This window comes from Eublepharis macularius, chromosome 2 (genome assembly GCF_028583425.1).
Source record: "Eublepharis macularius isolate TG4126 chromosome 2, MPM_Emac_v1.0, whole genome shotgun sequence".
Classification (NCBI taxonomy): Eukaryota; Metazoa; Chordata; class Lepidosauria; order Squamata; family Eublepharidae; genus Eublepharis; species Eublepharis macularius.
The window spans coordinates 30,783,602-30,809,208 of NC_072791.1; the positions used below are offsets into that span (position 1 = coordinate 30,783,602).

The 25,607-nt window shown below is 40.6% G+C and overlaps 1 protein-coding gene across 2 annotated transcripts in view; it reads right to left on the bottom strand.

Moving 5' to 3' along the window:
- Positions 1 to 25,607, bottom strand: part of PPP4R4 (protein phosphatase 4 regulatory subunit 4) — a 145,973-nt gene that overhangs the window by 63,544 nt on the left and 56,822 nt on the right. For both annotated transcript variants that reach the window (XM_054972491.1, XM_054972492.1), the window contains exons 3-4: positions 16,277 to 16,379; positions 604 to 751 (exon numbers count right to left, since the gene is read on the bottom strand). In XM_054972491.1, coding sequence (XP_054828466.1) covers positions 604 to 751; positions 16,277 to 16,379 — 251 coding nt within the window. The remainder of the gene's footprint in view (positions 1 to 603; positions 752 to 16,276; positions 16,380 to 25,607) is intronic.

Below are 25,607 nucleotides of genomic sequence, written 5' to 3' on the forward strand. Positions count from 1 at the left end.
GATCATCCTAACTGTTCGTATATGCCCCCTCTACTCCATTACGACACATTAGATTCATATATAGCTTTGCTTAAATAATACACATTTTACTGATTATTTTGTAACTTCCTGCCCTCTTCTCCTTTAGTAAACTTCCCAGAAGAATGAGGTTCTGCTATGATTGTTTAATTTGGGACAGTTCCTCACCTTTGCATGGATGTCTCTTGATCTAGGGCACAATTTTTCTTTTGCATTATTCTAATAAAATCAGGGCAGCAGGCAGTCCTGCAATGATGGCATGAGATCTGCTCTAAATCTGCAGATTCAATCCATTGGTCTCTGGAGCCTAAACACCAACAATAGGGGACTAAATGGGAGTACAGACATTGAGTTTAAACTAAGGCCCTTCCTGCTCTAATGTATTTAAATCAAGGTGAAGGAAAATTACAGCATACTGCATAATATGGGTTTCATAAAGCACAATCGGCTGGCAAGCCCACACTGTAGCACCACTTTTTTATTTTTTTTAAATTTCTCGGTGCATGCACTGCTTTAAATAGTATGTCGCTGAGCAAACAAAAAGCATAGCAAGCTAAGAAATCAGCAGCTTGTCATGCCCCTGACCTGCATCTCTGTGCTCCAGATTCTGTAGAATGATGTGTAGGAGGGAGTGGGTGTAAGTATGGATGGATATTGACTCCTCTTGTAGAATAGTCAAAAGTGAAACAGCAGCTGTTAACTGCATTTCCACCCCTGCAACAGGCAGGACCTCCTGTGTAATCAGAAAGAGATTGAAGAAAAGGATGAGATTCACAGATACCAAAGGCAAATTCAACCTTTCCAGAAAGTAAGGGCATGGCCAGGCCAAAAATCCTGTGACAGATAAATTACATGGGAGGAAGAAGAAAAACAGCGCTGTTCATTCCCCAAATGTAAATTGCCTCTCTAGTTCTAAGGAGTTTCTTGCCAAAAAAAATATGCCCAGATTTTTTTTGCAAATATCCTGTCACATAGGATCCACCAGTGCCACCATTTCAGACTGGACCACAGGCATGCAGATTACAGATTTGGCTATACTGGATTAGGACACCTGTTTGAGGTGTCTCTTTTTGTATATGAAATTCAAGACAACTGACAAGCCACCACTCGTTGACAAGCCAGTCAAACCAGTCAGAAATACTGAGAATTCAGGGGGCCTTACTTCCACTACTATGTTGTAAAAGTGCCCTCATAATGTCTGCCCAGTCTTAAAAGCCACAGATTATCTGACTGATAGGCTTGGATCCTACCTAGATTTTCATGGGAGCAAATGGTGGGGATTTTCACCAATTCCTCCCTCCTGCTGCAGCCCAAAGTGCATCTTGAACTGCTATTCAAGAGGGACAGGAGACTCCCTCAAGAATAACTTGGGGGTCCTCCATGGGAAGGGGGGAATCAGCCAAAATCACACACACACCCAGCACCTGTGGAAATCTAGTCAAGATCCAGGCCTGTATCTAGATTTCTATTGCTTTGGTTCTTTTATCTCATTTATATACAAAATAGCCAGATCACATCATCTGTCACACATTTAAAAGCCCAAAAGCAATCACACTTTAGGGTTCTCACTTTTTTAAAAAAGGGTGGTGAGTTATAAAGGTATTGCCTGACTCATTTCTCAGCGGCTCACAGAAAATTCTATGACCTGCAGTCAGGGAAACCTATAAGTGTATAACCTGCAGTCAGGGAAACAGTGAGGCTGGGGGCTGCCCCTATCCACAAACATTGGATTAATCGAAGCAAGGATGCTATCTAACTTTTCTGAATGGTGGCCTTCAGTCCCCACCTTTATTTTCTGCAATATAAATTAACGGTTGCCTCTCACTCTTATGGGGGGAAATGGCTCAAGGCAATGTTGCAGTGTCTATCCTGCTTCCTAACAGTGGGTGGCCCCCACCACCACCACTAATCCACTAAAAGGGATTTAGTGGATGAGAGGCAATGTGTCTCTGGGGCCTGGAGACCTCTTGGAATTATAACTGATCTCCACTACAGAGATCAGCTCTCCTAGAGAAAATGGCTCCATTGGAGTTGGACTCTATGGTAGTATACTCCACTAAAGTCCCTCTCCTCCCCAAACCCCACCTTCCCAAGGCTCTCTCTCTCTCCCTCCCTCTCCCTCTCTCTCTCTCTCTCTCTCTCTCTCTCTCTCTCACACACACACACACACCCTCCAGGAATTTCCCAACCTAGAGTTGACAACCCTCATCTCTGCACAGTAAGAAACTCTGGAACATGGCCTAAGGGATATACAACACAGAAGTGCATTGTCATATTTTTATCCAAAATGTTTTCAAATAAATAATAAATAACCCCTTCCTCCAAGGAGCTCAGATCAGCATATACACAGAGTTCTTTTCTCTCCTCCATTTTATCCTCACAATAACACTGGAAGATTGGTTCTGTTGAGCGAGAGTGACTCGCCCAGGTTTACTCAAGATGTTTCATGCCTCAGTAGAAATTTGAACCTACATCTCCCTGGTCCAGTTCAGCTCTCTAACCACAATACTATATCATGCTTTAGCATTCCCCAGGCTAGTCATTAGAGTACCAACACAAATTCAAGTGCATTAAAATCAGTACAAAACAGATTGAAATGAAATACAATATTGTGTGCTGATCATTAACTGCAGCCTTAATTATTTTGTTAGCCTTGAAATTTTTCATCTTTTTCTTTGTACAGTATGAATCTGTCACTATTATTTAAGTAGAACTCATTTCAACATATCGGTATTATGTCAGAGTTAAAAATATAAATGTCCTATAGACCTGCAAAGCAGTTCTAAAATTACAGGCAATTTGTAACTTTCCTCTGTATATTACAGATACAGAAAAAGTATTTATAGTAGAAAACATCATTTTTATAACCAGATCTAGTTTTATTGAGGCATCCAGGCTTTTCAGACAGTAAAGACAATCTGCTGAAATGCATAACAAAAAAGTAAATGAAATTTTAAGCAAGCATTAAGTTCTAGAATATTTTCAGAAAGAAAGACAACGTATCTGGCAGGCTCCTTCAAATGTACAAAAATCTATCACATAAAACCAAATAGGTTTTGCATCTCAACTTCCTTTGATAACTGATATTTAGACAGATCTGTGCCTAGGAGGAATTTTATTGAACAAAATTAAAATGTTTAATGTCCCAGAGAATGAACATGGCTTATAGATTTTGCTGACAGCTGTTGTACTAACAGAAATCATGTTTGTTATTTCCTCCATTCAACACAAACAGCCATGTCAGCTCAATAGGGAAATGTCAACCCAGAATTATATATATGAATATATAGTTATAAGTAAAAAACAATTATTCACTTTTAAGGAAGTAGGTTTGGGTGTATTCATCATGATGCCCGAATGCTCAGATACATTTTAGTAACTTATCCATGAGCTTCTTATCCAATAACAATTTTACAATTCATGCTTCCTTTGGTTGTCACTAAAGGATGCATACAAGGGCTTTGCTTTTCATTTCCACTAAAATACCTAGGCTTCATAGAATTATAGAATCATAGGGTTGGAAGGGACCTCTAGGGTCATCTAGTCCAACCCCCTGCACAATGGAGGAAATTCAGTTACCTCCCCCACACACACACACACACCCAGTGACCCTTACTGCATGACCAGAAGATGGCAAAACACCATCACAATCCCTAGTCAAACTGGCCTTGGGAAAATTGCTACCTGACCCCAAGTTTGGGATTGGCCTTACCCTGGGCATGTAAGAAGGGGCCTTGAGAACTAAGCACTGATGTAAGCCTTCCTCCCTTCCCTCTCATGATCTGCCTAGGTTCACAGAATAAGCATTACTGTCAGGTGGTCATCTAGCCTCTGCTTAAAAACCTCCAAAGAAGGAGAGCCCATCACCTCCCAAGGAAGCCTGTTCCACTGAGGGACTGCTCTGTCAGGAAGTAGTTCCTAATGTTTAGCCGAAAACTCTTTTGATTTAATTTCAACCCATCAGTTCTGATCCGACTTTCTGGGGCAGCAGAAAGCAACTCTGCGCCATCCTCTATGTGGCAGCCCTTCATGCCATAAAGCAAATGCACGGTACTCACTAACTGGAAAACAAACTGAGAATGACACTGAGAACACTGAGGTGGATGGGGAAAAGGCACTGCCAATCAGTGGGATCCCTTTTAAGTTATCAGAGCCTGCTGAGAAGGAGAGCCCCATAGGGCTCCATAAATATATATATATCTTCATAGTTATCTGTGGAGGATCAGCAGACTTTGTAGCGGGACTAGCAGATCCTAAGGTCAGGGCATATTAACAACTTTTCAAGATGTTTCTCTTGAGGCCTCCATGTTTCCCATACCATTCAGAATGGCTATGGCAACTGCCAGTCCCGATTTTTGTTTGGATTGAGTGTTTTGCCCCTCTGCAATTCCTGCCCATCCATCTTTCCTCTCCTTTCTCCAGTCCCCAATACTTCTTTTCTTTTTCAAAATCAGTTTTTAAATGAAAGAATCTCTTTTATTGCCACTTTACATGCCTGTCCTGAGCAGTGGGAGAGGCAACAGTGACCAAGGTCTTAGAAAAGGGGTAGGGAAATGGAAATTAGGGGCTGTATGCAGAACAGTCAAATTAATCTGCCCATCCCAAATTAAGGTAAAGACATGCCCCTCTTTTCTTTTGGGGTCATATCCATGAATTCCTCACTCTGTAGGCCTCAGAGGCTAAAATGAGGAATGTGGAGACTCCATTTGGTAAATCAGCCACTGAGTTAATTTTCTGGAAATGCTGCACTTTTTTTTTTACTCAAGATTCAAATATAACAGACAAATGCAAAAAAAGAGCAGCTCTACCCACAAACAGAGAAAATAAGCTGAAGCTATGATATTGTTTTGTTGCTCAGATCAAATGGGATTCATAAAGGTGGAGGTAGTGAGAAATTCAGTGGGAGACAGAAGCAGGAAAAGAGTGGCTGCCACGTACAAGGGGAAACAGATGGGCTTTACAGTCAGTCTGAAAACTCTGCTCTGTTTTCATTCCCCCATAAAACACACTGATAGCCTTAGAACTGTGGATAACATGTGTGAGGTTAAAAAAGCCAAAACTCATGTTTTGGCGAGCCTTCAGGGCAAGACCTTGTCCTAGTCCATCTGGACTTACACCAAATTTCCCAAAGGTTTTTGTCGGTGCATACTCTTCATGACCCAAAAGAAGACTGAGTATTATGTGCGTTTGCAATATACTGGGAAATGTTACTCTTAGAATTACAATCTGAGAATGAACCCACACTCTAGAGAACTAGATGTCTTCCAACATGAGGATGGGATTTTTAGTTTCCCCGCTCCCCAGATAAGGCGCAGCAGCAATGGAGCTTCCATATGGCACATTTCTTCACAGTTTCCCTGTCCCAATCCCCCAGAAGTAGCCATCCCCATCATCCCCTGGGCCACCAAGGGTTTTGCAATAAAAAAAAAATAGCACTAGAATATCATTATATTGTTACTGATATACCATTGCAATTATAGGTGTGGTAGCTTCTCTGAATTCCCTGTCTGTATCCCTTCTCTTGCAAAGATATAATTTTTTCCTTGTATCTCTTCAAGGGAAAGAACAAGAGACTTACTTTTTCTAAAACGTGAAAGCTGGGAATTCTGAGAAATTACTACACCAGTGCACCAAAACTTACACTACAATCCATTCTGTTAGTCTCTAAAATGCCACAAGAGTCCCTTTCATTCGCTTGTGACTGCTTATTCTAGATTAAACTCCTAATTAAAATAATTATGCTCTCCCATTATGGATTCTTAGTTTGTTTTAATTCCCACCACCCTTTCAAATAAAATCTTATTGTTTATCTCATTAAAAGAACACAACAATAACAATAACTCAGTACTGACATCCACAGTATCCTTGATTTCTAAAGCCAGTTCAAGAGGTTCTCATTTAAATCAGTGGGAAGGATTTACAAAGCAGTTCTTCTCATCCTACTTGAAAATAAGAAAATAAATAAGAAAATGTGCCATCTTTATTTTTACACATTTGCTACACGCTTGATGGTGATCCAGGTTCAATTCCCCACTTTCATGGAAGCTTGCTGGGTGACTGTGGGCCAGTCACTCTTTGTCAATCTAACCTACCCTACGGGGTTATTGTTGTAAAGATAAAGTGAAGGACAGGAAAATGCTGTTGAAAGCCAGTTCGGATCCCCACTGGAGAGGAAACCAGACTATAAATAGCTAAATCTATAATAATAAAAGGATTTGTGTGTCCATCCATACATTTGTGGCAAGCATAACTCATCAGAAAATAAAGACAACAGTCTTAAAATTGGCCACCAGCTTTAGGATGATAATGAGAGCTGCAGTGCCAAAAATGAAGGGAATCAGAACATTTCGGCCCAGTTTATCTCGTGAACTACCACTACCCCATGCAATTTACAATGAAAGCAACAATTGTCTGTTCCTGACACACATAACTCATCTGAAAATACAGCCAGGAATTTCAAAATTAGTCACCAAGGCACAAAATGAAGAGAAGCTCAACATCCTGGCCCAGATTGTCTTCAGAATATCCCCCTGTGACTTTCGCAACTAAAGCAGCAATTTGCTTGCTAGAAGTCAGAAAGATGGAAGAATTGGGGACCAGAGATAGGTAGGACTGGCATTGCACTATGTCTTCCTCCTGCCAAAGTACCAGAAGTGTCAGTATCACTTCATGTAGAGTTCTAGACCCCCCCCCCACCACCACCACAGTTTTTATCACAGAGATCGAGAAGATTCCTAGAGTGTTGCACAACACAGTAAAATTACTTCTGGTTGTCCAGCCAGAAATGACATCATGGCATCTCCCCAGCCCTTTCAGCACCAGTGAGGGGACAGAGAATGCTGACAGGGGTTTCCTCACTGGAAGTAGCCAATTGGTAACCCTAACAAAAAGAAGGGTAGAATATCCCCTCCTTTACAAAACAAACATAGTTTAATTAATAACTTCTCTGAACTGTGCTTTAAAAGCAGCCCTTTCTCTGTGACTCTTAATAAATAGTTGTTCTAGCCACCATACCCTACCACAATCTTTGTTAGTCTTATAAGCATACTGGACTCTTGCTCTTTTCTAGCCACCACTGAAAGTCTTCCAGGCATTCACTTTCATAGACTTCTGCTGAGATTAAAGTCTTCTTACAAGCTGAATTGGAGCCTCAGCTATAGCTGTACAAGCAGAGAAGATAGGTTGTTTAATGGTTAGTAAACTACAGATAAATATGTCAACTGCTGATCAACCAACTTGCAGTTTTGTTAGAGGAACACTAAAAGCTAAAATGTTACAGAAGGGCAGACTCATAGTACTGGATGCGTGTACCAAATCTCACAATGCTGCAAAAAAGGCAAACTATAAATAAATAAATAAATAAATAAATAAATAAATAAATAAATAAATAAATAAATAAATAAATAAATAAATAAATAAATAAAAATAAATAAAAATAAATAAAAATAAATAAAAATAAATAAATAAATAAATTAGAAAGTTTAGGCTGCACATTGCAGGATTTGCAACCAAATAACTATGATAGGAGTCACCTTTGTATTAGCAGGGACTACCAACAAACATTTCCTGTTATTCCACAACGAAATAAAGCTTATGAGTTGCAGGACTGCATCAAATGATCATACATTAAAAATAATGTACAATACAGTGCTTGAATGGAAGTATGGAGATACAACTTGTGGCTTTTTAAAACTAATTAAAATCCACATGCTGTACATTTTTACATTTAGGTGTTCTAACAGATTACTTTAAAACAATAGGTATTTGTTGTCGAACAAAATGTATTGAAAATACTAGCCATTACAGGAGAAAGACAGGGCCAAATTCCATTTTTGTCATAGGCACACAGGGCTAGAGCACTTCTAAAATAATACTGCAAGTGAACTGTGCAACAGGATTGGCAAGCAGAGTCGGGGCTCTAATAAATCAATAAACCAGACTTTGAAAATTCAACAAAGCTAAGAATTTAATTCAGGCTTCACTTGCACAAAAAAATGGCATTTAGCTCTTGAATATATTTACTGTGTCTGTTAACAGAACAAAGCCACACACTTCTAAACCCAAGATTTCCAACTTGCGTTCATCATAGCACTGCAGTCTCTGGATAAACAAGCTATGACGATCACATACAATATGACAGTTTAAAGACTCTGGAGCACTTCCACAAGCCTCTGAAACCATCTTGTCAGAATACAAGAAGCTTGTAGGTATTTGCATTAATTCCAAGATTGCAGGAGCAGTTTGTGTGCCAGGTTCAATGCACATTACACTTGTCCTTCCAGTCTTCTCCCACATACCAGCTGGATAGCAGGCAACATGAAGGAAACCAGAATAAAGGTTGTCTTGCCTATTAGATATTATAAGACATTGTCACAGGTACTAACACAGGAGGAAAGTGCCAAACAGTTACAGGGTACCTCTACTGCTACTGCCAGTAACAGTAGGCAAGTCCTAAGGTTTAGCTATTTCCTCTGTTTCCTGTCATTAAAAAGTCAGGTGGAGGGTTGGAATGAAATTGCTCCCTTCCTGCAGTTGGGATTTTCTTACAATTTCTGAGGAAGCAGCAGAGAAAGCAAGTGAGAGAAAGAACACAGAGCTACACTATATAGGGAAGAGAGATGATCAATTTAAAAAAGAAAGAAAAGGTGTTGATAAATAAAGATCTTTTACCCAAGTTGTTCTAGTTAAGGCTTTGAAATCCCCAACCTAGCTGGGATGTGCAGGAACTGCCACTTGACCAGTCAACTGCTTGCCATGAGGATGGTGTTAGACTGGCTGCTTCTCCTAAAATGAATGAATCACCTTCAATACTGGCACCAACCAACAGGAATAACAAAAGTGGTGGAAATCTGCCTTTAATTAAGTTACAACTCCCATGCAAAGTCTTTCTGTTATAAATATTTGACTTTAATCATATTTATACACATGCATTTTTGTAAACTTTGCATGACCTTTAGTGCAGTTCATTAATTTTTATCTTTGACAACCAATTAAAAGTAGTTGGGAAAGAACAGATAAATTATTTTTAATTGTTAGAAAAAACTAGACATAATTAGTTAATCTTTAGTAGTTTTAAAGCTTTATTAAAAAAAATTAATCCACACAGGTGTGTAATGATATCATAAATTAGCTTTAGTAAAAACATCACATGATGAAAAATATGAGGAATCTGCTAAATCAAAGACCAATCACATTTCTATATTACGGACATATTTTAAAGATCATAGAGATTGAATTATAGACAGTATATGTTATTAAGCATAAAAGGATGTCACCAAGATACGAAATTTGTTGAAGAAAATCTCATACAGAAGATTTTACATGAGATAGATATGTGTTTATGGATATTACAATGCAGATTAAGTATAATTTGATTTTAAATAATTTATATTTAGTTATAGTTGAGATACCTTAAGACATTTAATTCTCATTGCATGCATATGTTCATCATAAATTGGATTAAGTTTAATCAGCATTTATATTTTAATATCATGCTTAAATAAAAAGATTAGGGTTCATTTCAATAAAGAATAAACTCTATAGTTTAGAATTAGAGTTTAGAGTTTAGAATTAAACTCTAAAAGAAGTCTTTGAAGGTTTTGATGCTGTCCAGTTTTAGTAAATAAATTTTGCAAGCTGAGAAGTTCAAAACTTTAATTAGGTATGTATGGATAAATTTATATTTCTACGCCAGCAAACAGTCTCGTGGAACATCATTCTTAACTTCAGCCCACAAGACTTACTCCTTCCTTTGGTCTGATCATGTGGAAGGAAGGACCATGAATATTGTTATTCTTGCCTGGAGCAGCCATGTCTCAATCCTTTGCTATCTACTCATTTTGAGGGCAAAAGCATGGGACACTGGGAAACATATGCACAGAACTTTCTAGCATGGCACCCATGGGATGCTCTGGGGCCTAAGAGATCACAGCCCCAACTAGGGTTGCCAGCCTCCAGGTAGTGGCTGGAGATCTCCTGGAATTACAACTGGTCTCCAGGCCACAGAGATCAGTTCACCTGGAGAAAATGGCTACTTTTGAGGGTGGACTCTATGGAATTATGCCATGCCAAGGTCCTTTCCCTCCCCAAACCCCACTTTCTCCAGGTTTCTCCAGGTTTCACCCCCCAGATCTCCAGGAATTTCCCAACTTGGAGCTGGTAACCCTAGCCCCAACCCTAGGCACCAAACCTGTCAAGGCCTACATCCATGAAGAAGCATGTCCTTACTTCATCATAGGCCAGTTCTGTCACTGACTTCTTGGACACAACAGAAAGGGAAAGATGCTTCTCACCTCAGTTCCTACTAGTTCATCCTGTACCAGGGCTGTTCTCCTGTGGGACACCTTGTCTTGTTTACGGCTCTGCCCTTTCCACTGCCTCCTCACAGCCCAGCATGGGCGAGGCAGCAGTGTGTGTGTGTGGAGAGAGGGTATATAGTTCTTAACTGCAGCCAAAACAAATCTCCACCTCCCTATGTTGCTTTGCTCCTCCTTTATATAGGCACTTTGGTCTGCTGTTCTTCTGTGGTATACCGACAGTCCTTCGAGCATGGGCCGATCCATCTCTGGTTGCTGCAGAGTAGCTCCCAAGCATCCTGCTGAGACTCCCACAGATGGCACACTATCCAGTATTTTCTTAAATGGAAGCTCACTTTATAGTGGGGCAATGGTGTATGTGTGTGGGGGGGGGGAGGAGGGGATGTCCTGGAATGGAAAACAAGTACTATTTCTATTGTGAAAGTTAGACAATAAAGAAATATGACAGAAGAAGGCTGATTTACTCAAAATACGGTGCAGGAGGAGACTTTCACAGACACCACGGAAAGCTAAAAAGACAAATAAGTGAGTTCTAGATCAAATCAAGCCCAAATTTGCCCTAGAAGCTAAAAAGACTAAACTGAAGCTATTGCACTTTGGTCACATCATGAGAAGACTCGCTGGAAAAGACAATAATGCTAGAAAAACTAGAAGGCAGTAGGAAAAGAGGAAGTCAAAAATGAGATAGCTTGACACACAGCCTTGAGTTTGCAAGATCTGAGTACAGCTGTCAACAATATAACATTTTGGAAATGGTTAATTCATAGGGTTGCCAAAATGGAAGCAACTTGATGGGACATAACACACAAACCTTTTCTATGTCTGACTTCTCCCTCCTTCCAGATCTAATAACAGCTGGGGCAGGGTCAGTTTTGGTCAGAGAAACTATGGGGAGGAAGCTGCTGAAGAATAGTGGTTAAGTGGCTGGGCTGTGAATCAGCACTGTTCAGTTCAACTCCCACTACTGCCATGTACTCTGCAGGTGACCTTAGGAAAGCCATTCCTCTCAGCCCCAGCTCCCCAGTTGTATTTTGGGGATAATAATAATGCTGACTTTGTTCACCACTCTGACTGTAGCACTAATCTGTCCAGAAGGTCAGTATATAAGCAAATTGTTGTTGATGATGATGATGATGATGATGATGTTGATGGTTGTTGTTGTTGTTAATAAGCCCCCTCTCCATTTCCATTGTGGTCCTAATCTGCATTGGGCCCCTGCACAGGTGTCATTTCCATTTTTTAAATATTAAATGGGTGGCAGCAAATGTTGTACTGAAATGATCCTTCAGCTCAATTCTTCACCCTCTTTCTTTTTCAAAGGACAACGAAATTCTCTTCCTAAAGCCTGTGAATCTTTCAGTCATACTGCAAGATCTTTCTAGTTATTAAGGGAAATGGGAGAGAGGAAGGGTGAATTTGAACCCAAAGGATAGGAAGATTTACATTCATCTGCGGTTTAGCTTTTAGTCCAAGAGAATATCTTACCCCCCAAAAATTGTCTGTAAGTGAGCTGTCATTTATGAACACAACAGATTTCTCTACACATACTGCCATTTCAAAGAGAAAAATAAACCACATAATTTGCAACTATTGCACTACATAAGAATAACAGAGTCATTATTTTGGGCACAAGATTAGCCCAAATTATTAGCAATGATGGTCAGAGGTTCTTTCAAGCACTTACAATTATTACTCCTTTTCACTTGGTTTTATCTTCCCCCAAAGGCTCCTCAGTCACTATTATGGTTGACCTTTAAAATCTATCAAATAATTCAGGGAAATGCAGGAAGAAAGAGGCGGATGGAAATGTGTTGGAAATATCAGTCTTAAAGAGGCCTTAGACTAAATTAGAAAATTGCCACTTTATTCAAAAACTGAATCAAAGAAGAAGTAACAAACAAATGTTCTGAATGTGTTCCCAGACTTCAGTCAGGAGGATTGCAAATGCCACACACATCCTCAACCAATTAAAGAGGAGCAAATTATCATTAGAACTCCCACTGCTTCCTTACTAGAAGGCCACATACCTAGGCACTAACAACAGCTGATCAAAGCCTTTTGTTGGATTACAGGCACACAGCAGAAAGCTGAAAGAAGATGCATTTCTTTGATTAAAAACAAAATCTAAACACTTCCTGCTGGGTCAGGAAGGAATATCCAGGATTCAAATTTGATTAAGGAAGGAATGAGATGTGGAGAAGTCGCTCTGATACTAAAATGATACAAGTTTATTTACTGGAATGGAAAATCAGATCCCCAGATGTACTGATACATGACCTGCATGTGGGAGGAGGAGCAAAGCAGGCAGCAAAGCATCCTGGGAGCCACATTAGAGTGGCAGACTAAAATCTGGGAGATCCAGGTTTGAATCCCCTCTCTGCCCTGGAAACTTGCTGGGCGACATAGTGTCAGCCATATCCTCTCAGCTTAATCTACCTCACAGGGTTGTTGTTGGTATAAAACAGAGAAGAAGACAACATTATAAGCCACTCGGGGTCCTTAATGGGGAGAAAAATGGGGTACAAATGATATAAACAAATCCTTTAGCTATCACTTATCCTCTGATGAAAGATCCTGCTTCCACTTCTAAGGAACCAAGAGACAAACTGCCCCAACCCCAAAATGAGGACATAGAGCCATCTGTAACTAGGAATATTACTGGTAAATTGATTAAGCCCCTCCACTAGTCACTGGTTCAAAGAGGAAACTTCCAGTCTGCAATCCAAGATGTGAAGGTGTGCAGCCATGCACCCTTTGTCTAATCTTTGCCTAGTCCAGCCTGGTCTAGTCTACATCAGCCTAGCCAAATCCTGGATCATCAAAACAGAGGTGGGCAGATCCGTTAAACCCACTTCTCAAACAAGAAGGGTGGGGCTGTTCAGCAGAGTATAAATTAAGACTAGCAACACTTTCTATGTTTGTTTTTTCTAACCAATTTTGCTACACTTTTTTGTAACTTGCTTCCTAAGTATCCATACTTCCTGCTTTATTCAATGTTTAGTGGAATACAGCTCTTTAGAAACTGGGAATAGGAAAGAATAACAGATGGGAAGGAAGTTTAATACCTGCAAATACACCTGATGTTATTACCCCAGCTGACTACAGCCCCATTCAGACATCCTTTTCAACTGCACTTAAATAAAATGTTCACAAATCCAGCTCATACCAGCCTCTTGAATGTGCCTCACTCCTACCTCTTCCACCTCCCTTCTTACATGTATAAAGGAATGGTGGTTCAAAACTAACTGCAGTTACTTGTGTGAAGAGCAAATGTAAGGCATGGTTCATTGGAAGTTAGCTTTCCCCAGCAAGATGGGATTGTCAACCAGGGTTTAATCCTTGGCTAAAAAGCCCAGTTAGTGGACGGATGACTAACTCTGGTTAAACTGAGCACTTACACCTGTTCATCATAGGTAATTGGATTTAGTCTTAAAACACTATTGTTTCATCATGTTTTGTGAAAGAAGGGATGGGCAAAAGAAAGAATCAGGAACACAGGCAAGGCTGGCATGAGTCAGGTTCATGAAGATTTTTTATTTAACTGCAGTTAAATAGCATGTCTGAATGCAGACTTCATTGCCAGGTTTGGAGCCTGGCTGAGGAAAAATAGTAAAAACCCAACCAAGGGAACTCGCAAGGGAGAACTGAGAGGCAGGAGAAAGGATAAGTAATACTCATCCACCCACTGGTCCTCTCCTTCAAATGCTTCTTCCTGCAAAAGTGTTGGGACCCAATCTGGTGCGATGATTAGAGCATCAGACAAAGACCAGAAAGATCATCTCCCAAATTAATCTATCTCAGATGGTCACTACGAGGATAAAATGGAAGAGCCAACATATATGTCACTCTGTACTCTTTGGAGGAAAAGCAATATAAAATCTATAAAAGATAGTGCTCCATGTTTTTCTTAGAATAGCTTCTTTGGCCCTGAGAATTAATTACATTATGAAAGCAAATGAAAATCCTAAAGTGACCTGGTATGACATTAACATTTGTCCCAAAAGGGAAAGTAGCAGACCCGCAGGGTTGTTTCGTATCAGGAAAAAATGTATAGGGGGAGCCCCACACACCTGCAATTTAAAAGGGAAAAAGAAATCATTCTGAGCACCACTACACAGAAATCCTATCATCTTGTCTGGTCTGTCCGTAAGTCAGTGCTTGACAAACCCCAAGCACCACATCATCATAGCACTTAGAGATTTCACTGTGTCACTGAGTATTTTCAGCACTTATTTTATCATCATGTCTCTCCTGCAATTTTCACTGCATGAATTTATCAATACCTCATTGGCAGAGGATGAATTCATGACTTAAAAAGTAATGTCCAATACTGGATCCAATATTCAATTAAAATGGAGTGTTTTAACACAAAATATATGAAAAACTGTGGCGAAGTTAAGCTGAGGTTCAGTTCAAAGCCAGAAGATTATACTGGTGAGGCTTGATTGGAAAAAACACATCAGAAACAGATTGCATTGATATTCTTGGTTCTGGATCATGCATCAAACACACAAATCTCACCTGATTAGAAAGTATATGAAACCTTGGGTTGGATCTAAGGAACTGAGACTGGGAACTCTACTCTGCTCATGAAATTGATTTTCCCACTCCCATATTCTGCAGCCTTTTGCACCACCCAAAAAGTTGTTCCTGAGGATCAGTGGATGCTCAGGAACAGCATGGGAGGCAGCATTAAGGGCTCCATCTCAACTGCAAAAACCAGAGGCCATAGCTTAGCAGCAGAGAGCCAGTGTGGTATAGTAGTTAGAGTGAAGGACTAGGAAATGGGAAACCTGGCATGAAATCCCTGTTGTGCTATGAAGCTTACTGGGTGACTTTGGGCCAGTCATTCCCTCTCAGCCTAGCTTAACCCTAGCCTACAGGGTAATTGTGAGAATAAAATAGAGGAGAGGGGAAACAACATACACCACCCAGAGCTCCTTGGAAAAAAGAGAGATAAAAATATACTATATAAAACAATAATAAATACTAATAGTAGAACATCTCCTTTGCATACAGAAACTCCCAAGTTCAATCCCCTGGAATCTGCAGTTAAAAGGATCAAGTAGTAGGGGATATGAAAGACTTCTTCCTGAATCCCTGGAGAACCTTTGCCATTCAGAGTAGACAGTATTGAGCTTGACAGACCAATAGTCTGATTCTGTATAAGGCATGTTTGTTAATATGTAAGGTTGCCATAGGTTGGAGGTGACTTGATGGCACGTAACACACACACACGAGCATTCATTGAAATCATATGCCCTTCTGCTAACCTAAAGGCACCTTTGGATCCAACCTCTTATTTTGCCACATATCTCTAGATGTTCCCCAGACCCAACTCAGGTACCCACAGCTGCTGTATGGCTGTGGGAAATGGTTGTTAAAAATAAAGGAGAGCCCAAACTACTTCAGAATGCCACCATGGGGGGAGAGGAAGGGCTTCTGCTTTCCCTCTTCCAACTGTTTTCCAAAATTGCTAGGGGTGCCTCTGTTTTTGCTGCTCCACATGGAGTATTCTGTGCTCATAGAGCAGTAAAAACAGGGAATTACCCTCCTCCCATGCTATTCTGACATGGGGAAACAGCTTGAGGGAGGAGGAGGGGGGACGGAGCCCTTCCCCCACCTGTGGAGGCATTTTAGGGCCATTTGGGTTCTCCTTTATTTTTTTAACAGCTGCTGTGTGGCTATTGGGAAGCCAAGTTGGGACCCAACTCTTTAAAAACTTGCACGTCTAGAGAGACCCTGGGAATTCACAGAATTCTGAATAAATATATAGTCTGAAGGACACTTTTTCTTTGGTTCCCTTCATTACTGAAAGATCGATACAGAGCTATTAAGACCATTAGGAGTTTCATCACTGACATGACTGTGATGTAGGCTGTGTTCGACATTCTTAAATCAAGACAAAATAAATAATTCAAAGGAAGTCATACTGAACTTACTCTCACTTTTGGAAGAACTCTCCGTAGGGTCTCTGAAGGATTCTGTCGCATCAAGACTGGAAGATTTGCAACCACACTTGTTCCCTGGATGTCCTGACCAGAACTTACCAAACAAAAAACAACACAGTTGTTTTAACACTTTATAGTAAGACCAGTGTTAAAAGAGATGAACAGCTACCGCACATATTTACAACATTAAGAGATTAGAAATCATACTAATCTGTTGCTTTGAAAGTAAAAGTACCCACAAGAGAAATTTGGATTATAAATTAACAAGCAATGGTATAGCAAAACAATTAAAACATTATACTTCCAATGTGATAGGGATACATTCCTATGCAGGGGAAAAAGTAAGACAGGAATGAGGCAGTAATGGAGGAAAGTGGTAAACTGAGCATAATGTAAAACAATTCACCCAGAATCATAAGGCTCTGACAGGGTTGTTTTTTCTTTTTAAATACAGTTTTATTAAAATTTTAAGACTGATTTTAAAACATATATAAGAAAAAAGGACACAATTCTAAGATACAGAAAAAAGAACATAAAAAATAAAGATTAAATAAGAATACATACCAACTTTCCCTTTGAAGACATATACAAATGTTACATATTATATACTAACTATAAAGATACCATAAATTAATACTTCTCCTTTGCATCTGGACATTCTTTCCCTCTCTCTAATCTTCAAAAGCACAAATTATTAATTCATTTCTTTCTGTTTCTCGCAAAAAAGTCTATACGAGGCTTCCAAGTAGCAAATATTTATCTAATGTGTTTTCCCTGATCAACGACATCAGTTTAGTCATCTCCAGTTCCATTTGCAACGAAAAGCTAGAGGGCTCCTGCTTCTCCTCATCAAATTCCTGAGCTGAGCTAAAAAGCAAAAATTTTATCTGACTGTTACGGTGGGACAAACAGGTTGTCAAACCACAAAGATGAACACGCTACTTGAGGTTGCTCAGCCAAAGCAGACAAAGTGGATTTTGGCGGGAAAATCTACCTCACAGTGGAAGAGTGAAGAGGGGTCCAGCATAACATGCAAAAAGACAGCAGGACAGATGCAGCAATTCATCAGCAAGAGTGGATCACTACAGATCTTCCCTGGCATTCCCCACCCTCCCGCCCGCCCGCCCTCAACAGCCATTCTGAACCCTGGGAACATTGATTCTAGGGTTGTCAACTCTGGGTTGGGAAATTCCTGGAGATTTGGGAAGGAAGCCTGGATTTAGGGAGGATAGGGATACCAACCTCCAAGTGGTGGCGGGAGATCTCCTGAAATTATAACTGATCCAAGTCACAAAGATCATTTCATCTGGAAAAATTGGCTACTTTGAAGGATGGACTCTGCAGCATTATAACCTGCTGAGGTCTCTCCACAAATCGCGTTCTTTCCAGGCTTCAGCCCCCAATTGTCAAAGAATTTGTTAACTTGGAGCTTGCAACCATATTTAGGGAAGAATCTCAGCAGGTCATAATGCCACAGAGTACACCTCCAAAGTGGCCATTTTCTCCAGGGGATTTAATCACTGTAGTCTGCAGATCAGTTATAATTGTGAAAGAACTTCAGGCTACATTTGGAGGTTGGCAAATGTACATGGGACTCATGGAGTAATAGGCATGAGGGTTAGGCCACACTGGCCAAATCAGGCCACTCATGTGGAGTAATAAGCATGAAGGTTAGGCCACTGTGGAGTGCATCAGCGCTCCCGCACTCTACAGTGGCCCGATCTGGCAGTACTCCCATGCTCTGCAGTAGCCCAATGTGGGCCGAATTGGCCCAAATCGGCCCAGATCGGGCCTGAATCAGGCCACTCCACAGGGGGCCAATATGGGCCCGATCCGGCCTGTTCAGGCCTGAATCAGGGCCAAACTGAGCTACTGCAGAGCACAGCAGCGTTCCTGCAGCAGCGTTCCTGCACTCCGCACCAGCCCAATCTGGGCCTAATCGGGCACTCCGCACCAGCCCAATCTGGGCCTAATCGGGCTTGGATTGGCTCCTTCCGGAGCACAGGAGTGCTCCCAGGGTGGCACATACCCCAAGTGATGATGTCACGGGGAGACCACAATAGTAAGGGCCAGAACTCCTACCTACCACCTGGGGAGTAGGGAGACTTGGCAACCCAAATGAGGGTTGATGGGCTGCAGTCAGGCAGCGAAGGAAGCAAAATTGCTTTGTGCGCCTCTTCTGTCAATGAAGCTCAGCTGATGGAGGAGAAATTTAATCCTCTTCCTTTTCCCACCCTTCACTACAACCCATTAAACCATGTGGCTTTTACTCCAGTCAGGCCCCACAACTCTGGGCATAATCTTTCCCAGGGTCAGAAGAGACTGCTGGGAAAAGATCTGCAAGCTTTGCATGACCAGATTGCAGAACTCAACCCAATTTATTTTCATTTGTGAATTAAGTAACTGAAGGGAGAATTACATCTCTTCCCCCAAGCAGTGGCCTGCAACTAGTACTCTGCCAAGTTAACCACTGCAATCTCTGATAACCGTTTATACTGAAGAGAATGCTCTCTCCCCAAAGTCAATTTAGCTCCATATCAGAAATTATACACCTTTACCCGCTACTTCTGTAAGCTACCTGCTTACCAGTCACTTTCTAAATATTGCAGAAGATAAATGCTTAGGAAAATGAATAAAACTAGAAAAGTTTGTTCTCTTTACATGGAGTTATCAATTAAAGGTATTCCAAAACCAGGACTCAGGCAAATCTCATAAAAGTGCCTTGACTATAAGACTCCCTTTAGTCCAGCATTCTCTTTACAGTGGTAGTCAGACCAATCTGGGCACTCTCAAGCCACCTTTCCCCTGCTTGTCTCCAGAATCAGAAATATACAGTTTGAAATTATATACTGTAGCATGTTCAAAGGGCACAGAATATATTGTCAAGTGACATAATTCAACCTAAAGAAACTATTGTTGCATTTAAGATTGAAAAGTTCTTTCAAGTTATTTTCTTAATACTGATATTTTTCCTAAGAGCAACCTAATGAGGAAGGTATGAATCCACATTAGCCCATTTTACTTCAAACTGATAGTACAAGACCAGTGTGGGAAGGTAAGCTCTTTGCTGTTAAATCTCTGCCCCCTCTCATTTTTCCATGTGCCAAGAATATGCCAGGAAGTACTAGAGAACCAAGCAGTATATGCCCCTAGCAGGTCTTGTTTTTCTGTGTTTTCCCTCTCAAACTACAAAAGGACACAGGCCTGAAATGACTTGCTCCGATGCAATGCCAGCCCTTAATGTCACACTATGTGAACAAGCTCTTCTGCCTCACATTTGAATTCAATGGGCTGGATCCTGCACAAATTTCCACTTGCACTAGAGCTCTTGAGCAAGCAGAAACACAAGGAAAAGACTTGCACTAAGGTGCTTGCACTAAGTCAGGCTTCTTGCATCTCCACTTGCATTTCTTCTTGTGTAGATCTTGTACAACCAGTTTCTTGATATTTATTTATGTCATTTTTTTTATTTATGTCATTTATGGTCCGCCTTTCTCATTGAGACGCAAGGCAGATTACATGGTATGAGGTTAACACAATCAATTTCAAGTAAGGACATTTTAATACAATACCATAAGGTAAACATATACAAGTTTAAAGACATAGCATTAGCAAGGATCCAAGACATAGTAGAGATACTGCAGCAAAACATAATCAATTCTAGGACTAACATTAGACAGCATGGAGCAACGGTTGTACATAGGAGTACATATTTAAAGCAGCAGATAATACATGAGGCAAAAATGGTGATGAAGTCTATGATCCCCAACTTGTTAGTGAAGTGCCTGAGACCCCATCCCTACAATGCAGCCCTCCCATTTGAGTAAAAGGCCTTTTTGAATAGTTTGGGTTTGCATCGTTTACGGAAAGCCAGGAGAGTGGGGGCTCTCTCTCTCTATTATAATATATAGGGGGGGAAGTGCTACATGTTGCCCAAGGGGAATTACACAATGTTCATTTGTTTCCACATGTGCATTGCTAGATCCAAGCCAATATGTGATTTCTGCTTCAGCACAAACCATAATTTATCATGACATCTAAATAGACAAAAAAGGTTTGTTCTGCAGACGAGGACCTCTAACCCCAACCCATGGTTTATTATATTGGATTGCATGCCAAGTATAGCTCACCCTTCAGCTAGGCAAAATCAATGACTGCCATACACACTCATTCTCCTAGCTTTCTGCAAACTGCAAAACTGTATTATTCCAAGGATTTTTCTGCATAGGTGTGAGGGCTGTGCTGTAAGGAAACGGTGCAGAAAGATGCTTGGTAGAGGAGCAGGAACTGTGGCCTATACCACTGCATAACTATGAGTAGTTTCTACATCATTTAATATATCATGTTAAATTGCTTATGCATTGTTTTCAGCTCTGTATCAGATTCTGCTTGTATTCAGATTTCTGTTATCCAAACCCTATGGCATTACTTTTGACTGTTCACATTGACTTAATAATAATAACAATAACAACAACTGCGTTTATATACCATTCTTCTAGACAGATTAGTGCCTCACCCAGAGCGGTGAACAAGTTATTGTTATTATTATCCCACAATACAACTAGGGAGCTGGGGCTGAGAGGAATGGCAACTCAAGGCAGTAGTGGGATTCAAACTAGTAGAATGCTGATTCGCAGCCAAACCACTTAACCACTGTGCTACATGGTGTAATCCACCTTGAGTCTCAGTGAGAAAGGCAAACTATAAATAATGTAAATAAATAAATAATTTGCCTGTCTGGAAATAATAATTTGCAATAACACAGAAAACGTTTGACTGAGTGTGTAAGAGGAAGAGCAGGGACATCTAGAAATACCAAGACCAGTGGGCCAGCGATTAAAAACTCCATCACTATCTTGGTACTGCCAGAAACTCTGTACATGCTCTGAGGAACCTTCTACAACTTAAGTAAAGTGTACTTAGCTGAGTTTTAGTTTCATTTGAGGGACTGTGTGCGCTGCATGGTACTGTGTTTTTCCCTGTTTTGTATTTTGTCTTCCTTCCTACCCCTGTTGAATCCACTCACTCTTTCCTGCCCTTTTTTCTATAATAAACCTTGGCCGAATCCACACTACCTATTTGATTCCGCGGCTTTTTCGCAAGCGGCGCGCTTTTCATGCAGATACTCACACGCTTTCCCATTCCGCGTGTTCCCCGCCATCACCGCGCCACTATTGCGCCTTCCCTCCAAACCACGTGATATTTGCAGAAATCCGTTTTCTTCCCTTTTTTTTAAACAGTGCATAATGGTCAGTATACCTGTAAACCAACCCTAGTGAGCAGCGGTTTGCACGGGAAAAGAAATGGTCACTGGAGCATGTGCATGTCGCATGGGGACCGTTTCCCTATTGAGTTCCCCAATTTTCAAGAGTGCGAGGTACTAAGGTGAGCAATCCTGTATTTCCAACAATGGTTGTCTCCAGTGAACGGCAGGTGCGGGAAACAAATTCAAGGTATCAGTATACCGGATAACTGACCCCTTTTTTTAAAAAAAAAAAGGGAAGTGACGTGCGCCATCAATTCTGACGGCAGAGGATGGAACCACCCACAGTAATGCTATACTCGGTGGCGTGTGGAGAACTGATTGCGCCATGAAGACACACCAGAAGGGTGGATGTGAGGATGCACAGCCTGGTAGCGGAATAAAGGTGATTGCCACGACAGCGCAAGATAAGCAGAAGATGAGTGAGTGTGGATTTGCCGCTTCTTTCTATAAAGGCATTTTTGGCTTCCTTAGTGCAATACATTTCTCTGGACTATTTCTCTCACTCTTTCCTACATGCTAGACCATTTGGGTATAACCTAGTTTACTATAAGATATTATTTCAGGGTTTCCACCCCGTTACTTGATTATTTTGCTAGGACTGAGCAGGCAAGGCAGCTTCCCAGCGGATCAGTCTAGATGTTCTCAGGAGATCCCTGAGTGGTAGCAAGTAACTACCAGGATGCTTTCCAGGGAATCTTGGAACGAGCTTGTTCCTAGCAAGGAAAGCCATTTCCCCCCTTTCTTAACTGTAAAAGAGGCAAAACCAAAGGGCTCTTGGCTTGCCACTCAGGACCTAAGATTGTGAGCTTGGCAGATCCAACCCAACCACAGATGTATTTGTTTTCTTTGTCCACTTTTATCTATTTATTTTTTGTAATTTGGAATATCTTTCTCTTTATTTAAGCCACTTTGGAGCTCTCTGGAGCAAAAGCTGCCTAAAATGCTTAAATAAATAACAGATAAACAAACAAATAAATCTGGCTGTCCTGCAGGCCTAAAATGACAGCTTTCACTATCCGCTAAATCATTTATGCTTACTTATTGTCTGTCATATTAGGAGGAAGACGTGGCCTCAGAAGAAACTTGTTTTATTTTTGTTTAACCTAAACAAATAAATTTAAATATCAAACATGGCATGAGGTAAGTTATGCCGTTTGTAACTAGTAAGATCACAGGCACTAAATAATATGCATCAAGGAATTTATGCTTCCACATTCCAAACTACACTCAGTATTGACACACTAGGGGAAAATCTTGTGTTCCTCTATGACAAAATATCATAATTTGAGTGTCAAGGTAATATATTAGCTCCGTATCAGAAGTGCTTCCTAGAGGGAAAATGTCTGGATCTCTTTAAAAGAGTACCACTACCAACTACTCATAATTTACCCAATTTGAAATAAAAATCAAGATTCAATTAAATTAGTTCTATTAAAAATGTCAGCTTACTTCCTGACTCATACAGATTTCTGTAGAATAGTGGATGGGGTTCTAAAGAACTGTGAACAGAGTTAGTTTGCAAAAGGGATTTTAGCCAATTCACCTCCTTCCATTGCAGCACTCAAGAGACTTTTCAGAACATCAGGGGATCCATGGAAGCAGCATGGAGTACAATGAAGAGGGCTGCAGCCAGAAAAGGAAATTAGCAAAAATTGCCCTGCCACCGAACAAGCCTGCACATGGTCCAGGTTCAATCTCCAAATAAAAAGATTTCAGGTAATAGAGCTTTGAAAGATTTCTACCAGACCCAGAGATAGGTAGTGTTTATCTAGATGAATCTACAGTCTGAGTCAGTACAAAGCAGCTTCATGTGTTTATATGCCTTTTACAGGGCAATTTTAAGAAGAGTTACTCTAGTCTAAACCCATTGATTTCAATGGGCTTAGACTGGAGTAACTCTTTTTAGGATTGCACCATTAATACATTCACATACAAGCAAATTTGCCAGAGAGGCCAGATGGAAACGTTAAGTACACAATGTCTGTCCCTCAAACTATCGCATTGCTGAACAGCTTCCAAAACTAGTCCTTAACAGGAAGATTTTATTTCTGTATAATACACATCTTCATCTTCATATACATTTGCTCAACCATATCTTAGTATGTCACACTGTAATGCACTATAAATTCTGAGAATACTCCTAGTACTTATCTAGTAAATTGGTGGGGACGGGGAAGGGGGGGGATCATTTATATTGGCCCATGGAGGGGGGAGACACTTGTGAAGCGGCATGTTGAAGCAAAAAGTGGTGAAACAATATGGAGCACTACAATTCTAAAGAAACCAGAGGTCTTTAAAAAAAAATACCTCCAAGAAATTGGCTTGCTGCCAATTTAAAATGTGAAGCAGAGGCTTTTCAACACCTACACAAGCTGTAATTTTCCAAGTGTGGAAGATTTTTCTTTTATTTCCACTGAAATAGCAGAATTGGTGATCCTCTGACTCTTTAACTATTCAGGAGGACTGAAATTATTTATCACTTTTCGGTCAGGCTCTGGCAGTTTTAACAGTGACAGGCACACCAAAACGCACCCAAGATTCACGACAAGTTCAGGATTCACGACAAGTTCAGTGTCACTGAGAAACATTCCCTTTATTAACAGCCCTTACAAGAAAGCACTTCCAAATACCTGTATTTATATTCACTTTAATTGTTCTACCATTGTATGAACATAGTTCACAATGTCAATGTTCATGGGGAAATATATTTTTTTTAATTCATTCTGCTTTCTTCCAACTTTTCTATTTTGGATACCATATATTGGATTGGTGATATTCTTTAGAAGACAAATCAACTAATATTAGCAGCTATGGGAAAAATAGATTTTCTCAACAACCAGAAAACATCAAAGAAAACACTGCCACATGGGAAGATCATCTTCCCAAGCACTATGCCCCCTGCCCACTGCAGTTAAAGCAGGCGGCAACCAGAGACAGAGCTTTTTCAGTGGAGGCTCCTTGTCTTTGAAATTTCATCCACTTGAGTCTTGCCTGGCACCTATCTTACTGTCCGTCAGACATCTGTGACGGATTGCACTTTTTAAAAGTCTGGAAGTGCTGTACAAACAGCTGAAGGACTGTCAAGGATCAATCTCTCACAAACACAGAGAGCTTTGAGTGACAGGCTACTCCAAGAAATCTGATTGGGTAGCAAGAACTGGAAAGAGGAGGGTTTGTTTGCAGCCCTAGCTGAGAGGAATCCAGTGTGAAGAGCTGGGAGACCTAACTGAAAGCAGTTTAACACTGACAGGAGAATGGGGGGCCGGGGGGGGAGTTGACAAGCAAGTTTGAGAAGTAGGTGCAGACTCCAATTTGGGCCAAAGAGTAGATCTTCTAAGAAGAGGAGACTTTCTCTATCCAGACAAACAGGAAGGTAGCTTTGGAGAGTAGAAAGATCCCTGGTCAGGTGTGAGAGGAAACTGCCTTTTGGATTCAGTCAAAATCTGAAGGAAAGCACTGGTGTTCGAAGAGAACGGGTTTGGGATACTAGAAAATGTTCACCAGACTTCTTAAACCCAAAAGAGAAAGAAAATCCTTAAAAAAGGTGTACTAGTGTGTTTGTAGAAAAAACGGGAACATAGCCTCTAAACTTAAGAATTTATCTGTGAAAAACTTAAGAACTCAAGTGTGTGCGTGTACTGATTTTACCTCAGAGAGAGATGTTGAATTACCTCAGAAACGTTCAACCCTTGATTTCACCTGACTTTTCCCCTCTAACAGAAATAAAATGTTTCGTTATTTTTAAATTTTAAAAATGCCTCTGGTGCCATTTCTGCTGTTTAAGGACTAAGAACAGGGAAGGAGGCGGAGAGAATGTCATAGCATCAAACCAAAAACGTATCTTTTTGAGCCATGCTATTACCTGAAGGTTTCCCTCTCTTTTAGTGATTGTTTCTAGCAGTAGAACTATTTTATGAATATCATTTTTGGCTGCTGATTTATGTTGCTTTTATGCCCCTAGAATTTGAGGAGTTTGTCATCAGAAGCATTAGGAGAAATATCAAGAAATGAGAATATGTCAGAAGCAGGGTCGAATCCACATTCACCCATTACCCG